This window comes from Tenrec ecaudatus, chromosome 13, assembly GCF_050624435.1.
Source record: "Tenrec ecaudatus isolate mTenEca1 chromosome 13, mTenEca1.hap1, whole genome shotgun sequence".
Taxonomy (NCBI): Eukaryota; Metazoa; Chordata; class Mammalia; order Afrosoricida; family Tenrecidae; genus Tenrec; species Tenrec ecaudatus.
Window position 1 is genome coordinate 101,839,971 of NC_134542.1, and position 18,082 is coordinate 101,858,052.

Below are 18,082 nucleotides of genomic sequence, written 5' to 3' on the forward strand. Positions count from 1 at the left end.
TTTTGTAATCTGGGTGAGTTTTTATGAAAGAATGGAAGTTTCAGATCTTATAGTCTCAAAAGGGGTGCGTGCTATTTCGGGGAAGTGTGCCATGCTGTGCAGAATTCACACTGGGGTTCATAACTAGGCACGGAAAACCACGTGCAAAAGAACACCTACACTTGTGAAACTGGGGAATTCCTGTGACCAAAAGGACAAGAGACTAAGAGAGCAGGTGAGCAAGAGCCTAAGAGACCAAGGGCATGTGGGACAGAGTGAGCCTGGAGATTGCCTTGAGGGGGCACGCCCAGGAAACCTATGTGTGTGTGCCTGCAGTCCTCCCAACCTGCCACAAGACCAGAGCAAAGGAGAGCGGCCTTCCCGCAGCTGGCGTATTTAACACCTCGGGTTGGGGAGGCAGAGTTGAAGGTAATGGTTCATCCCATTGGCTGAGTTCAGGCCCACCCACCTGTGTGATGTATTACTGATATATAAGGTGGAAGTTCCCAAGGTATTGGGTTTACCTGGGTCTAGGGGGTCTAGTCTGTGCATGCTCTGTTTGGATTTTCCATAGGTGTCCAATTGCTGCCTGATTTCTTTCCAACCACTCCATGGGGCAGGGGGCACAACACCCTCTGTCCCTAAATCTAGCTACCTAATAGAGTTTATTAATTAGTTTTTTCCGGTTCTTTAAAAAATGAAATTGAAATTTGAATCAGAATTGCATTTTATTTATAGATTGCTTTGGGTAGTATTGACATTTTCATAATATTAAGCCTTTTTATCCATGAATATTTCCTTCCTTTTTGTAGATCTCTTTTGGTATTTTGCGATAGTGTTCTCTAGATTTCTTTGTACAGAGCTTTGCTTCTCTACTTAGGTTTATTCCCAGTCACTTCATCTTGTGTATGGCTCCTGCAAATGGCATTGTTTTGTTGTCGGCTTTTTAAGACCTCTCTTAGTTAGGGTGTTGGAATTCTATTGGCTTTTTCCTGTTAATCATATCTATTAAGTTGCCAACACTCTCATTTCCAATAATCTTTCTGAAGGATTCCTGGGGCTTTCTACCTATCCCATCACAGCATCTGCACATAGATGTTCTTCTTTGCCCATTTTGATTCCTTTGATTTCTTTTTTGTTGTCTGGTGATTCTGGCCATGACTTCCAGCACAGTGTTTGTTAAATAAGAGTATTGATAGGGGTCGTCCATGTCTGGTTCCCATTCTCAGGGGGAAATTCTTGCCATTTTTCCCCATTCGGTGAGATGTTGGCCACTCACTTTCATATATGACCATTACTATGTTGAGAATGCCCCTTCTAGTCCTGCTTTGATGAGTGTTTTTATCAGGAATGGTTGTTGGAGATTGTCAATAGCCTTTTCTGCATGCATTGATGGGATCATGTGGTTCTTGTGTTTTTGCTTGTTTGTTTCTGTGGTGTATTACATTGATTGTTTTTCTAATGTTGAACCATCTTTACTTAGTATGACTCCTAGTTGATCACAGTATATTATTATTTTGATATATTGTTAGAATTTTTGCACTTACATCCATAAGGTATATTGGTCTGTAGTTTTCTATCATAGTGAAGTCTTTGCTGGTTTGGGTATCAGGGTTACACTTGCTTCATAAAATGTGTTTGGGAGTTTGCTGTCCTTTACTATATTAAAGAATAGTTTGTGTAGAACTGGTAAGAACTCTTCTCTGAATACTTGGTATAATTGTCCGATGAAGCCATATCTGATGCTACACATTTCTTGGTTGGAGGGTTTTAATGGCATAGGTTGTTCCTTTTGAAGGTATTCCACATCATTTGTAGGCTTTTTATGATTCGTTTGCTAATTTTTGAGTTTCACTTGTTGGCTGTCTTAGAATGGATGATCTTCAAGCTCACTAATTTTTTCTTTTCTCATATTCTATCACTCAGCTCTTTTACCATCATGTCTAACTCTGTTATTTTAGTGTATCTTTTCCGGGGTTCCATTTGGCACAGGTTTTCCCGGTCTTCCTTGCTTGCTGGAATGACTGGTGTCTTCCTTCATTGGCTGCTTTGATGGCTAAGGCTTTCCTTGCCTCGGAGACAAGAAGAGCTGGGTCTTCCTACCTTGCTCATCCAGGGGCCAACTGGGACTCTCCTTGATGGGAACCATCAAAGTTCTCAGCTAGACCTGGGGCCTTCCTTACTGTGGGGCAGGAATGACCTTTCTGGTTGGTTCTCACAGTTGGCCTGGGTCTTCCACGCTGGGATGAGGGTGCACATATGGCCTTCTTTGCAAGGTGTTAGACACAACTGAGGTCTTCCTTGCCAGACTGGATATGTCCAAGGCCTTCCTTGCTGGGTTGCTGGAATAGCCAGGCCCTTCATTTTACTGAGGCTGGGAAAGACTGGGCTTTCCTGGTCATATGATGGAGGCAGCCAGCTAGGTTTCCAGGTCCAGAGACAGGTGGTGTCTTCTTTGTGGATCATGTTGGACATATGGTTAATGTTGGACTTGTGGCCTTGGGCAGCACTGGGTTGGGATGTTTTCTTGATGTGCACTTACCCTTTATATAAGACCCTCTCTTATACATGAGTTTCTGTGGATTTGTTTCTCTAAAGTACCCAGACTAACACATTATGGGACCTTGGGAGTGGGGTACTGGAGAAAAAGATCATAAGATGGAGAGTAGATGTTTGTTTGACTTCTCCCTCAGGGTAGTTTTTCTTCTTTGTCCAGCCAGAGGTCAGATAAGGTCACACTGTTCACTTGGTTGGTTCTGGGGAAAGTAAGGAAAATAAGAAAAAAATTATAAGTTCATTTGCTTTCAGCCACTAAACTTTGGCCTTTAGATGGGTTTAGGCCATGCCTGTAAAGAAAGCTTTGAAAAGATATGCCCCACCCAATGCTTTGGAGTACTCAGGAACCAATGGTCTTTGTCAGAAGCTGGAAAAAATCTGGAACCATGAAGAACACTCACCTCTAGGACTGAATGTTACAGAGAGCCTGTGAGCAGGCTAAAATGTTTGCTAGGTGACCACCTGGATCTACTTGTTGAGTGGAAGTGGGCGATATGCAGCAAGAAAGAGACAGGTTGAGTTGGGCCACTGGCACCTGTGGACTTGGTTTACAGGAAAAAGAGAAGATGAGAGCGGGTTGACTGGTCTAAAGTTCATGACCTAGAGTGAGGGGGCTAGGCTTGTTGAGTATTGGTGAGAGCCCATGGTCTAAAGGCAAGGCATGCAATGGGCACCCCGTGAAGCCAGAGTGAGGCAGCCCACATTGAGTTGATCAGATCCAGGTGGCCAGATGAAGAGATTTTTGACCCTGTGAACTGGTGCATATTGTTGCTGACATTATTGATGTCCTATCTGGATTTGACTTTGCTTATGGATGCAGACTTCACAAGGTTCCAACTGGAATGAAGATTCTTCATGCCAAAAAATATGATTGTCTTCTCAGAGAAGTGTGTTGATTTAAGTGGGCAGTATCTAAATTGTATACCCAAAATTGGGGGGATAAAGGCATGAAGTGGTTGGCTTACAAACTTTTATAGGTGGGGGAACATATTCACGGGATTATAGGATTAAGGTGTAGGTGTTACTTAATTGCAATTGTGAAGCTAAAGAATGATGTACAGGTGCCAAGATGGCAAGGAATGGATTGAGTTAGTTTATTGTGCCAACCTGGCCTATAAACACATGTGGGGTTAATTGAAGGGCAGAACGATAAATGGCTTGGTGAGCCTCGTCTTTCTAGTTCTCAGGTCTCTTGCTTTGTGATGGTTGGACCAGGGTGCAGCTTCCTTAGCCAGTTCCTTGCTTCAGTTTGCAAGGCTCATTTCCTGAAAGACATTCCTGAGGAGAAGCCACATGACCCTACCCTGATGCAGCCCTGGGTGCTGGAGTAGCCATGTGTAGACCCCTGCCACCACTGAGATGCTTACATGTTCATTGATTCGGCTTTCCTCCTGCAGTTGCCATTATAGTGTGTGTTTTGTGAGATGGAGGAGGACTTTGTGGGTTGGTGTTGGACATATGGGTTAATGTTGGACTTGTGGGCTTGGGAAGAACTGGGTTGGGATGTTTTCTTGATATGCACTAAACCTTGATATAAAACTGTCTCTTATACATGAGTTTCTGTGGATTTGTTTCTCTAAAGTACCCAGACTAACACTTTGGTGAAGTATCTTCATTGGTGAAGTATGTCCAGAACCTTCTTTTCCAGGTCACAGAGATCGCTGGAGTGTTTCTTGCCAGGAACAAGGGTGTCTAGAACCTACTGTGCCATGACATAGGGATACTTGGAGCCTACCTTGCAGGGAACCAAAATTCCCTGTGCCTTCCTTGTCAGGTGGCTGCAATATCCCCATCCTTTCTTACTAGTGGGTAAGGGAGAGCGAAGTCCTTGTTAGCCATGTGGGTTGCCGGGACCTTCCTTGTGTGTGTGTGGGGGGGGCGGGCAATGGGCAACTGGGGCCTTCCTTGTATGCTTGTTATTCCATAGGGCTTTGTTTAAGGCTAGGAGGATATACATGCTTAGCGAATTTATTCCTCACAGGGTTAATTTTAAGGTTCAAAAATATAGCCAAGATAGATTCCTAAAATAGACTCGATAAGAAAATGCCACATGTGTGAAAAATTTTATGTGTCACTATTTTAAGCTCCAATTGGTCTTGTACTGAATTGACTCTCTCTGTTTGAACGGTAGTTGTCCAAACTGCTTAGCGCTGACCTGTACAGAATCCATTTGGTGCCCATTTTCAGTGTGTCACACCAATACATTCTCATTTACTTTTATGAGTTAGAGGTAGAAACGTGTAAAACTGAGGAAGCTCTGCATTTTCTATCAGTGATGCTGTTTCAGGATTAGAGTGTGCAGCAGGAGTTTGGGATGTAAGGTCAGTGATAAACTTTGGGACATAGATGTCTGAGCGGGGCTCTGGCAAGGAAGTCAAAAGAGCTTTCTGTTCTTACTGTACATCTTGCTCACTTGGGATTTTGGTCTTTGTTAAAAGTGCTGTCCAGAACATTAAATAAGAAGGATTGAGTTAGAAAGCAGTCTCTGCCATACAAACTGGGTAATTTATTTGACCCTTCTGGTCTCTTTTAAATTAAAAAGCCACAAGCCTTTCTGATTGCTATCAGAATCAAGAAACACATTAAAAACTTAAATGTAGAGCATGGATCCTGTATCTAGAGAGAAATTTTATGAGGAAGAAGGAGGAGAAATATGCCACGATTGCTTTGTTATTGTTCCTCAAGGCAGCAGCGTAGAGCAGAATGAGCCCTGGGTTTGAATCTTCTGCTCTGCCATTCCCTTGTTGTGTGATCTTGGACAGGTTGCCTAACCACTTGCCTCAGTTTCCCTGATTTAAAATGTGAGAAATAATATTAACAGTATTTTGAAGGACAACTGTGATGATTAATGAGTTGAATTCTACCAGTTGCTTAGAAAAGTGTCTTGCACACAGCAAAGTAGATACACGCAAATCAAAAATCCCATTGACATCGAGGCAACTCTAACTTACAGTGGCCCTATATAGGATTTCCTAGAGCAGCCCTGCCCTGATAGTATAGGGGTTACGCATTGGGTTGTGACCCGAATGGTGGACAGTTCAAAACCACCAGCAGTTCTGAGAGAAAAAGACTGAACTTTCTACTCCTGTAAGCAGTTACAGTCTCAGAAACCTATGAGGGTCACTGTGAGTCAGCCATGACTCAATGGCAGTGAGTACACAGGATTTGCCAGGCTATTGATCTTGATGGAACTAGATATCCTCATGTTGCTTACTCTGAGTTGTTGGTGGGTCTGAACCACCAAGCTTCTTACCCAAAATGCCACTAAGGTTTCTTAGAGGCAATATAAATGTTAAATAAAGTTGACTGTAAGCAAAGACTCCAAGGACATGTGGGGTGCATATGATATGAAGTGGTATGAGGTAGGATGTGAAGAAAAGCAAACTATATAGTTGGGAGTGAAAAGGCTTAGCCAAGCACACATGACAATGTTAAATTTATTTGTTCATTGGCTTCCAGTATTCAACTATGCTTGTGTGCAGGGAATTCCGAAGCAAATTAGAATGAATCTCCATCTGGCAACTTTATATACCTTACATTTTTTCATTTTTGTTTTTAATAATCAAGAACATGTAGAATTTAAGCTAATGTGGAACACCAAATAGATAATGTACCTCTTATAAGTAAAATGCCAGTATTGAAACCCTTGACGCCATGTCATCTAATGTTTCCCAAGCTACTCACATGATCCTATGTACCCTCATTGGTAATTAGTTATTTAATGTGGCTCTTTCACCCAAAGTCTCTAGCTCCCACAAAACACTCTTTTCTTGCATAGTTCTGTTAAGAATGTTTGAGACGATAATAATAAGATTCTCCTGTGTGAATAGTTGTGACTAGGATTCTGTGGAATGCCATCCTTCTGTGTGCATAATGAGCCATCTGAGAAATAAAAGGGGTGGGGATCTTATAACCAGCAGGAGTGGAGCACATTTTCTGGACCCAAAATATTTGCATAGTGAAACTTCAGGATACAGGTGACAACTACACCATCAGAGATACCAGAGCATAGAACAGAGTGATGGACCTCTAGTCCATGGACAAGTAAAACTGAGGGCTTTGGGGCAGGAGGCTGGCTTGAGTAGTGGGGTGTCTCTGGGCCATTCATTGTAGAAGTTGAGCTTGTTGACCCAGGAAATGGAACTGCGTACTTTTGTGTTGTGGCTTACTGGAATGAGATGTCTCTGGGCACTTAATTCAGGAAGTTGGGTTTGCTGATCCAGGGAACTTAAACTGAATGTCTTCAGATTGAGGCATGTAGCAGAGTGGTATTCATTAGCAGATCTGACAGAACATCATAACACATCTTGATAAACAACTCAACCCTGAGCTTTTCTCACTGGCATTCCAACTTGCTCACTTCTTTAAAAAACCTTTTAATCATGAATTTTCCCTGTAAGTTTTGTGTTGCCATGGCAATGGATATTAGAACCCATGGATGTAAAATAGAAAACTTTAATTAAGGCAATAGAGTATCTTTCTATCAAATACATATCAGATATACTCGAGGCTATATTCTTGAGAGGCAACAGGCAGTGGAATGAGGGGTTTGTATGTGCGTTCTCACTAGATCACCAATTATTTCTAATGACACACACGTGGAGATCTATTCTTTAATACAACCAAAGAGGAGCCCTTGGGGTAGGGTAGGTTGTGCTTTGAATACTAACTTCAACACCATCATGTTGACTTGAGCAGTTGTTTCTTGGGAGAAAGGAGAAGCTTTCAACCCTGTAAAGGATATATTCTTCCCAACCCAGACGGGTGGTGCTACACTGCTCTGTGTGGAGAAAAACTTACTTGTCATGGGCTTTATTGGTAATATTGGTTATATAGAAGTGGTTGAACTCTAGCAAATTAAGTAAAAAATACAAATATTCATAAAACTTCATCAAATAGGAACTTGAACCAAGTCTCTCAATTTCTGTCCAACATTCTCCTTACTCCACCTTAACCCATACATCAAATAATGCAGAATGCGTGGTACGAGGCTTAGACTGTACTAGAATAAATAAGGCATAGTATTTGAGTTATCTGAGACCCCGTGTTTTCATTTGTAGAGCTGAATCAGCAGATTTTTTTCTGGTTACCTCCTAGGGATAATTTGGGGGTCTAATAAAATAAAGAGAACAAACTTTCAAACTCTATTAAAAAATATAGGGCCTATAAAAATATAAGTGGGAGCAACTATTTCTGGTTTTATATATTCAGATGTTACTTGAAAGTGCAGGATTTGTGAAATTATCTGTCAGAACCTTTGATCCTGCAGCTACAGGTACAGGTAGTAATGTCTTAGTTAACATCTTCAATTGCCAAATATATAAGTTTTGCATGCAATATCCCCCAAAATGTTGAATATAAGTCAGAAATTGGAAGTGAGGGAGAACATGGTGTGTCTTTAGAACAACTACAACGAGGGTCTTCAAGAGACTCATCATTGGTGGGTGGAAGGAACGAATTGTTTGCTACAGCAGCCTTGGCAATCCTGGGTGGCTTGCTGGTTAGATTAATGCAGAAAACATCCTCAAGAGTAGGGAAAGAATCATTGGCAATTATCACCCAGATAGCTTCCCTACATTTGAATGTCATAAGCTAAAGAGCTTAATTTGATGTAGTAAGAAATGCTAACAGCAGTGATTCTCTTTTGGTTAATTTCAGGGGGATTAATATTTTAAAACAAGTGAATGAGATTCAGAAAAGCTTCCAAACTAATGATCTAAGGTGAAGCAATAGGATATCGACTTCTGAAGGATTAGAAACGGCAAACATTATGAATAGCAGTGGGGCATTTTCTGATAAATTTCTGGAAGATGAGCCCTTCAGGTGGAAGGTGCTCAGAATATGACTGAGGTAGCGCTGCCTTCTGTCAGCAGGCACGGCAAGATTGGCAGGGATAAAGGACAGCTCTGGTGCCTCCATTTACTGAGGGGACATGGTTTAAAATAAGAAGAAACAGTTGAAATGTCTATTAGTAACAGAACTTGGAATGTACATAGTATGGATTTAGAAAAATTGGAAGTCATCAAAGGGAAATGGAATGCATAAAGATTATATCCTAGGTATTCAGTTCAAAATTCAAACTCTCTGTCACTGAGTCAATTCCAACTCAAAGTGATACTATAGAGTAGAATAAAACTGTCCCTGGGGGGTTTGTAGATTTTAATGCATAAAGATCAATAGCGTAGGCCTTAGTTGCTAAAATTGGCTGGGATTAGACATTTTAAATTGGACAATCATATAGTTTACTGTGTCAGGAATCCCAAATTAGAGAAATGGTGTGATATTCATAGCCACATAGAAGATTTCATTACCTGTCTTGAGGGATAAGATAATAGCTATAAGCATACAAGGAAATCCAGTAAATATATTATTATACAAAACACTAAATCTAGTGATGAAGAAACTGAAGAATTCTGCCAACTTCTTAAATCTGAAATTTATAAAATGTACACTCAAGGTGCATTAATCCCTATTTTCAATTGGAATGAGAAAGTTGGAAACAAAGATGAAGGAATAGAAGTTGGGAAATATGACACTGATGATAAAAATGAAGCTACAGGCCTCGTGATAGAATGTAATTTATTTATTGCAAATACCTTTTTTCAACAACATAAAATATATACATGCACTTCACCAGATGGAAAACACAGGAATCAAATCGAGTACATTTATAGGGAGACAGTATAAAGATAATAAATAATTAAATGTCGTGGACATTGTTGTGGAGCAGGACATCAACTGTTCACCTGTACATTCATGCTGAAATTGGAGAAAATCAAAATAGCTCTACTTGAGCTAAAGTGTGGTCCTCAGTACATCCCACTTAAATTTCAAGACTACCCCAATAATAGGTTTGATTTATTGAACACTAATACCAGAAGACCTGACAGGCTGTGACATGGCATCAAGAATGTTATACATGAAGAAAGCAAAAGATAATTGAAAATACAGGAAAGAAAGAAAAGATCAAAGTGGATCTTAGAGGAGAAATGTGTTCCTGAACATAGAATTGCTAAAGAAATTGGAAGAAATGATGAGGTGAAAATTAGAGAGAAAATGTCAAAGGGCAGCTCGAGAAGACAAAGTAAGGTATTATAATGAGATGTGCAAAGAACTGAGGTTTGAAAACTTAAAAAGGAAGAAAATGCTCAGAACACATCAAGCTGAAAGAATGAAGAAAAATGCAAGCATCAAGTTTAAATATTGAATGGTTCCATAGGTAAAATATTGAATGATGCTGGAAGCATCAAAATATAGAATGAATACAGAGCTACCTTATGAAAATGCACTGATTAACATTAAATAATTTCAAAAATAGCATGTAATCAAGAACAGATCTAAAGATGGTGCAGAAGAAAGAAATCCAAGCTGCACCAAAAGCATTAACAAAAATGAAGACTCCAGGAAACATTTCAGCAGGCTATTGACGAACTAAGCACTCCCTGAACTATGCCAAGGAAATAGGAAGAGAGCTACCTGGTCAAACAACTGGAAGAGATCCATATTTATACCCATGGCAAATGCAGAAAGTACTAAAAAGAATCATTAGTATCAAACACAAATAAAGCTTTGCTGCAGGTCATTCGAAGCAGTTGCAGTGGTCCATTGACAGAGGGCTGCCAGCGATCCAAGCAAAACTCAGAGAGCACAGTCAGATGCTTTGGACTGAAAGCAGAGAATACCAGAAAGATGTGTGCTTGTGTTTTACTGACTGTGCCAGGGCACTTGACTGTGTGGACCATAAGAAACTATAGATAACCTTGGGGGAAAAGGGAATTCCAAAACATTTCATTGTGCTCATGCGGAACCTAAACACGTACCAAAAGGCAGTTGTTCAAACAGAACAAGGCAGCACTGCATGGTTTAAAATCAGGAAAGGTGTGTGTCAGGTCTGTATCCAGTCCCTATACTTATTCCATCAGTGTGTTGAGCAAGTAATCTTAGAAGCTGAACTGTTTGAAGAAGACTGGGGTAAGAGGACGGGAAGATGGTATTTTGACAACTTTTGCTATGCAGATCACACAGGCTGGTATGCTAAAAGTTTGGAAGACCACAGTCTTCCGTGTGGAATCTAATTCAATATAAAGAATATAAAAACCTAACAACTGGACCAACAGATAGCAGCATAAGAAATGGGGGGAAAATGAACGTGTCAAGGATTTCATCTTGCTTGCATCCACAATGTTCATGGAACCATCAGACAAGAAATCAAATGATATCCCATTAGATGAATCTGCAGCACAAGACCTCTCTAAACGGTTGAAGAGCCAGGATAACACTTGGAGGACTAAGATGTGACTGATCCCAAACTCACAGCCATGTAGTTGATTCTGAGTCATAGCCACCCTATAGAGCAGGGAAAATTGCCCTGTGAGTTTCTGGAACTGTAACTCTCTATGGGGGTAGAAAGCCTTGGACCAGCTGGTGGTTTCAAACTGTTGACTTTGTAGTTAGCAGTCTAATGCATAACCATTACACCTCCAGGGATCCTTGCCATAGTATTTTCAGTTGCCTTGTGTGTGTGGGAAAATTGGATGTTAAATAAGGATGACCAAAGAAGAGTCAATGCCTTTGAATGATGGCGCTGAGGAAGGATGGCGAAAGTGCCATGGACTGCTAAAAGATCAAAAAATCTGTCTTGAAGCAGTGCAGCCTTCTAGAAGGCTCACTAGAAGCAAGGAAGGAGAAACTTCATCTCAAGCACTTTGGGACATTTATCAGGAAAGGTCTGTCCTAGAAAAGGACATCATGTTCATGAAAGTAGACAGTTTATGGAAAAATTGGAGAGCAGATAGATTGAATCACTGGCTGCAACCATGGGCTCAAAAAGAATATGATTGTGAACATCATGCAGGACCAGGCAATGTTTCATAGTTTTTTTACATAGAGTTACTATGACTTGGAACGGAATGCATGTCATGTGACAACAACAACAAAAACATGCTAAGATTTTAACTATAAGCAGAAGGGAGATGTGGCCTTCTTCAGAAACATTTGAACAATTAATTTTTGGCACTCCCTCTTTTATTTTCTCTTTACAATTAAGTTTGGCCATTCTTTTTTGATCCTGTTGTTTGCAATGTGGTGGTACTAGGGACGATTCTTTGTCTTTTTTTCTTCCTTACTCCGCCGCATAAATTTCTACCCTAGTAGGAGACATGAAAGAGCAACCCTAAAGTATAACTAAGAAGTTATTTTCAACACTGATGTCTTATTGAGAACCATTGCGATTAAAGATAAATGGATCTCCCTTTAGAATTCCAATTTCTTATATTATGATGGCAACACAAAAACTGTCCATCTGTCAAATTACTCCACATATTCTCTATGCAATAAGACACATAAATACAGGCAGAGTGCTCTTTCACCTTATAAAGATACACTGGTGTGGCAGTTATGCAATCTGGTGTCAATTTGAGGATTCAGAGTGAAGGGGTGGAGTCTAGCCTGTCGATCAGGTTGTGGCTTGATGACCTCATTTGGAGGCACCAGAGAGAGAAATAGCTCTCTAGAGGTGGCACACATGTTCCTGCCCTGAGAGACATCCCTGTGGAGAAGACACATGGTGAGAGGCTGATGGAACCAGACTTCTGGAGACAGAGAAGCCACGTGGAGACCCCTGCCAGCACTGAGATGCTTACAATGCCACTGAAACCACAAGACATCCCACCCACTTGTCTGTGATCTTCCTGCATTTGGTGTCATTGCATGCATTTCGTGAGTTTGAAGAGGACCTTATAGATTGGTATTGGACATATGGGCTAATATCGGATTGATGGACTTGATCTGGAGTGGGCTGGGATTATTCTCAATATGTAATTGCTCAGTGATATAAAACTCTCTCTGACACACATAGGAGTGTCTATGAATTTGTTTCTCTTGTCAACCCAGACTAACACAATAATTTTTTATTGATTAACTAGAATTTTAGAAACTTTTGTTGTTGCAAATTAATCTGAAATAATTGGATTTACCAAGATTTTGTTTGAACACCAAGTATCTAAACTTGTTGGACATCACTTGCAACATATTATTGTATAATAATAGCACTGTTACAGTTTATCATATTTGTGTTAAAGTGTACTAACTTGCCACGGCAAAAAAGATTCTAATATGTACTGGTATAAGAACAATAGTATTTATTTCTTGCTCATATTATAATTCAGGACCAGAGTCGAAGGAGGTGGGCGTTTTCCTCCAAGTGATGGCATTGGGGCCCAGGATCAACCCATGTAGCAGCTCTTCCCTCGTGTTGGCATCTGAGGGGTCAGTGATAGAAGGCTGAAAGCAGTTAAGAAGAAGCATGCTTGCCTGTAGCAGACACATCTAATTCCCACTCACAGTTTTTAATTGTAGAGCATTTGATAGTTTAACCAGACCTATGAGAGTAAGTAAAAAAAAAACTATTGCTACAAAATCATAATGCTCTTTATTAAACAAACAGTATTAAAATGTGAAGCGACTGTTGCTTCCATATCCTCACTGTAGCTTACACACTCCTGCAGGTGCTGTTTCTATCTCTCTAGCCCTTTACTGAAAAATTCTGAGCATTCCAATTTATACCAAGTCTCTGAGAGACTCAATAAAATGTTCTTTTAAATGGTCTTTGAATTTTTTTTTGGAGGGGTGGGATTTGAAAGACAAAGATCAAGTGCATTTCAGTGAATTCTCATAGGGCACCCCGTCTGCCCTTAAGAAATGATCAAATGCCTTGTCATGAAGGGAAATAAACTTGGCATACATCTCCTGGCCTTTTTTCTCCCCAGTGAAGCTTATAATTGTCTTAAGACTTCATTATAAACTCCTCTGATCATACAGTGCCCTTTGAGAAAGTCTGTCAAGATTACTCCTTTTGAGATCCCCCAAATCATTCCCCATAACCTTCTGAACAGATCGCTCTGCCTGCTATTTAACTGGCCCGGCTGAGCCCCTCAGAAGGCACAGTCTTGATTGGAACATTGTTTTTGAAGGAACCCTAATGGAAATAAGGCAAGTGTATTACTGAGAACATTTGTCTTTAGCTGTCCACTGGTCAGAGAGACATGTTTGAAACATTTTGTTTGGAATAAACCTATGCCTGTATGAACTTTAAACCATATTCTTTGACTTCCCCTTGCATGAGAGTAAGAGAAGTTGAGAAATGCATCAGGACAGGAATTCACTACAATCCTAAGACCCCGGATGGAAGACAGCATGAATGTTAATGAACACAGCGATATCTGCCAATGTATTCACAGTGATAAGCTCCCCAGTGTGTGCTTATCATATTCCCAACCTTTCCATGTATTTGAATCCCAGAGGGATTAAAAACCTTTGTCAAACAAAGGCAACTAAGTACTAGCTAATTTCAAGTGGTCCGGTGGCAGGAATAGATTGTTGACTAAGAAGGTTGGTGGTCCAACCCATCCAGAGATGACTTGAAAAGTGGGGTCCGACAATTTCCTTCCAAAAGGGCACCTTCTTACCAACTGTGTGTAGCCATTCTGCTTTGCATGCATGAGATCACCATGAATAGAGTTGATTTGAAAAGAACTAAGAATGGCAATTAGCTTCAAATTGGAAGAAAATTAGTGCCAATCACATAAAAAGATCAACTATGGCTCCCTTAGATGCCAGAGTTTTGAAAAACATCCAGTTACCACAGTGAAGTTCAACGGATTCCTCTTAAGGTGGTAAAAAATTAGAAAGGGCATCATTAGACTGGCTTTCAATGACATAGCTCCAAATAAAAAGAAGGGTATGGATTAAATGTTTTCAATTTAAATATTTTAATTAACTCCCAACCTGGTGCCCTAAGGAAGGCAACTTTCAACTTTGATGAAGACATTCTGGACACTCCACCACAGCCTTTAATAAAATTAAACTTTGGGGTCAGAAGGAATGAATATTTACTTTTTGTTCCTATTTGAAATGAAAATAATACATTTCAGCCCCAAACCTACCACCTGAGCTAGAGCTAATTTCTCTCGGACACTTGAAAGTTGTAGCAGTGAGAGATAGTACTTCTGCAAATAAATCCAAATGTAGAAAAGTGTGCTATCCTTGTACTTAGAGACTGCTTTTAATCTAATTACAATGGTTCTGTGTCAGCGATACCAAATCACATGTAGGTCTGAGAACACGTCCAACTCTCTCGTGGGTCTTTGAGATTTTTGCATAGCTTGTCCCTTCTGCCCTGCTTGCTGCCTACTGCATTCCCATTTTGTTTTCCCGAGAAAAGCCTGTACAGGCTACATATATTGACTCTGCCATAACTTTCTTTAGAAATCCCTCCTGGTCACACAGGGCACTCTGTTTGCTGTGCTTCTGTCCTCCCAACTCAATTCCCTGAAAGCTTTTCATAGAAAATATTTATTTGCATGTTTTTCTCTCAGCATTCAGCATGTTTTTGACACCCAGTGAGCATCTTTTGAATCAATGAATGCTATTCCCTCAAAGGCCTGGTCAGTGTTACTTCATCTGTGTATTCCCAGGAAAACATCTGTAACATAACAGGTTCGTAGTATGCATGAGCAGAAAAGAAGATAGCAAAAGAGAGGAAGTGAGGAAAGAGGAATGGGGACAGGAGGTACAAAGGGTCTGTAGGTCTAGCAAAAGACGTCCATACACATTTTCAATCAGAGGATAAGGTTTTAAGAAATTAAAACAGCAAAACAACTTGCACATGATGAAAACCATTAAGAGTGAAGAAAGAAAGACTCCTGAATAAAATAGCATTTGAGATGGTTCCTAATTCACACGAATCCTAAGCCATGAAAAAGAATTAGGTCAAAGAAGAAGATGGAGATAGTATGTTAGATAAAGTACCAGGTAGAGAGATGGGGCATGTTTGTGGCAATGATAACTCAGTTGTAAATGTTTTATTTCCCTTTGAATTTCTCTTTGACAGGTGAAAGTTTTAGCAACAAGATTTATTACATACAACAATCCCATCTCTGATTTTTTTTTTCAGGATCCGGTGGTTGGTCCCCAGCAGATTCTGATGCTCAACAGTGGCTCCAGGTGGACCTGGGAAACCGAGTAGAGATAACTGCTGTTGCCACACAGGGAAGATATGGAAGCTCTGACTGGGTGACAAGTTACAGTCTGATGTTCAGTGACACAGGACACAACTGGAAACAATACAAGCAAGAAGACAGCATCTGGGTAGGACATCTTTTCTCATCTAGTGAATTAAAACGTGCTAATGGTAACCAGTGAAGATACCTGCCATAAGTCTTTGCCCAGATCATTGGTAGCTTCGTAATTATTAAGTACCCACTCATAAAAAATCAAATATGACCCATTTTAGGGAAATTAAATGTCTATTGTAAATGAGTTAGTGTTTTCCTTCAGTTTTGGAACTTTGTTAATTCGTTCTCTGGGCTTATGTTTCTTCATACACTAAAAGAGATCAGTAAACCACCAGAGTCCAATTATTAATGAGATCATGTTTATTTACAAATCATTTATTTACTTACTGATTATTGATTTTCAGGTACTTTATATACATTGTCCTGAAACAATTTTCTCAGGTATATAACTGGATCAAGTCTCCAAATTTGTGTATCATGACTCCGGAATTTGTACTCATACCCTGTGCTGAGTAGCTTCTTAGATTTGTAAACAATTGAAAATGTACCAAATACAAAACAAATATCAAATATTATTCTATGATTGGAAACTATTTTGTTTGGGGTAAATAAAAGTTAGCTCCAACTATGAAAATGAACATTCCTTCCCCACCACAAGACCCAAACTCTTATCTTTACCATGGAGGTGAAAGACGCTCAGTTAACAAGGATACAGGAAGGGGAAGAGAGCCAGGACACAAATACGCTGGAGAGCACACTAGATAGCCCTGAATGCGATGAAATAATCTGCTCATTTATGAAGATTTTACTGTAGAAGAAACATCATCAAATTCTGTTTCTTAGAATGTGATGATTTGTAATTTATTGCATAGTCTGTTTTCTAATGTCTTTCTAGTCAACTCTCTCCTTAAATCAATGCCAATTAGAATTTCAAATTACGCTTGTTTGTATATGTATTATCAACTAAAATACTACTGTTTAGTTAATTATGGCTCATGAGATGCTACATGACAAAATAGAACTCCTTCTTGGGATGTCAGAGGCTCCAAGTCTTTACAGGGTCAAAAAGCATCATCTTTCCCCTAAGAAGTTGGGTTCGAACTGCCAACCTTGAGATTACCAGCTCACCTTGAAACCCACTACATCACCAAAGCTCCTTTTATGTGGCTACTTCATTTAGTTGGACTATGAATAAAGAAGAGTGAAGAAGAATAGATGTGTTTTAATTGTTGTATTGGCAAGAAATCTTGAACATACTGGGAACTGCTAAAAGGATAAACCTATCTATCTTAGATGAAGTATGGCCAGAGTGATCCTAGAGGCAAGGATGGTGAGACTTCGTCTTACATCTTTGTACATGTTGTCAGGAGAGACCAGTTCCCACAGATGCACATCATGTTTTGTAAAGTAGAAGGACAGTGGACCACAAGAAGGTTCTCCATGAGATGGATTGCCATCATGGCTACAACAATGGGCTCGAACATAGGTACAATTTTGAGGATGGCACAGCACCAGCCAGTGTTTCGTTTTATTATACATAAAGTGTGCTATGCATTGAACCCAACTTGATGGAACCTAGCAAACTAACTACAACTCCATTGGAAAAGTTAGAAGGTAAGTCAGAAGTAATTACAGTTTCCTGGAAGCTTTTACTAAGCAAAAATATTAGAATGTCAAGATATCATTTCTCTACATATCCTCTGTGTGGGTCTATACACTTCTGAAGGATTATATAGTGTTCCTTTTAAATATTGTTTGAGTTTGATTAATAAAAGATGGCAGAAAGATAAGGCAGTTTCTCAAGGAAATCCTCATAGAAATGATACTCACAAATAAGCAGATACATTGCCATAATGGGGGAAAGTATGTAACATAACTATCTTGGATAGCTTTTGATGTTCCTAAAACTTCTTTTATAAGCCCTGGGATCATCTGTGCTATTTTGAAAAAAATCTGTCATGGTTATTCTTTGAAATCAATTTCTTAGTTTTCCCTGGCTCAGCAGAGCCCCTTTGTGGCACTATCTGGCGTCAACTTGAGACTGTTACGAGTGAATGGGTGGAGTTTAGTCTGTCAATCAGTCACAGCTTGATGTGGAGGTGCTAAGGAAATAAATAGCTCATTGGAGGTGGGACACACGCTCACTCCCTTTGAGCCATTCCTCAGGACAAGACATGTGGAGCTGTGCTAGAGCTGAAGGAGTCACATGGAGACCCCTGCCAGTGCTGAGATGCTTCCACTGCCACTGGATCCACAAGACTTTCCATGCACTGGCCTGCGATCTTCTTGCATTCAGTGTCATTGCAAGTTTTGTGTGAGTCTGAAGAGAAATTTATAGACTGGTGTAGGCTAACATCAGACTTATGGACTTCATTTGAACTGGGATGTTTTCTTAATATAAAATTGCTCTTTATATAAAGCTCTTTCTTATACACATGAGTGTCTATAAGTTTGTTTTTATACTCAACTCAGAC

At 40.0% G+C, this 18,082-nt stretch overlaps 1 protein-coding gene across 2 annotated transcripts in view; it reads left to right on the top strand.

Annotated features, from left to right (window-relative positions):
* CNTNAP5 (contactin associated protein family member 5) overlaps window positions 1-18,082 on the top strand; it is a 1,091,618-nt gene that overhangs the window by 295,543 nt on the left and 777,993 nt on the right. For both annotated transcript variants that reach the window (XM_075529285.1, XM_075529286.1), the window contains exon 3: window positions 15,488-15,681. In XM_075529285.1, coding sequence (XP_075385400.1) covers window positions 15,488-15,681 — 194 coding nt within the window. The remainder of the gene's footprint in view (window positions 1-15,487; window positions 15,682-18,082) is intronic.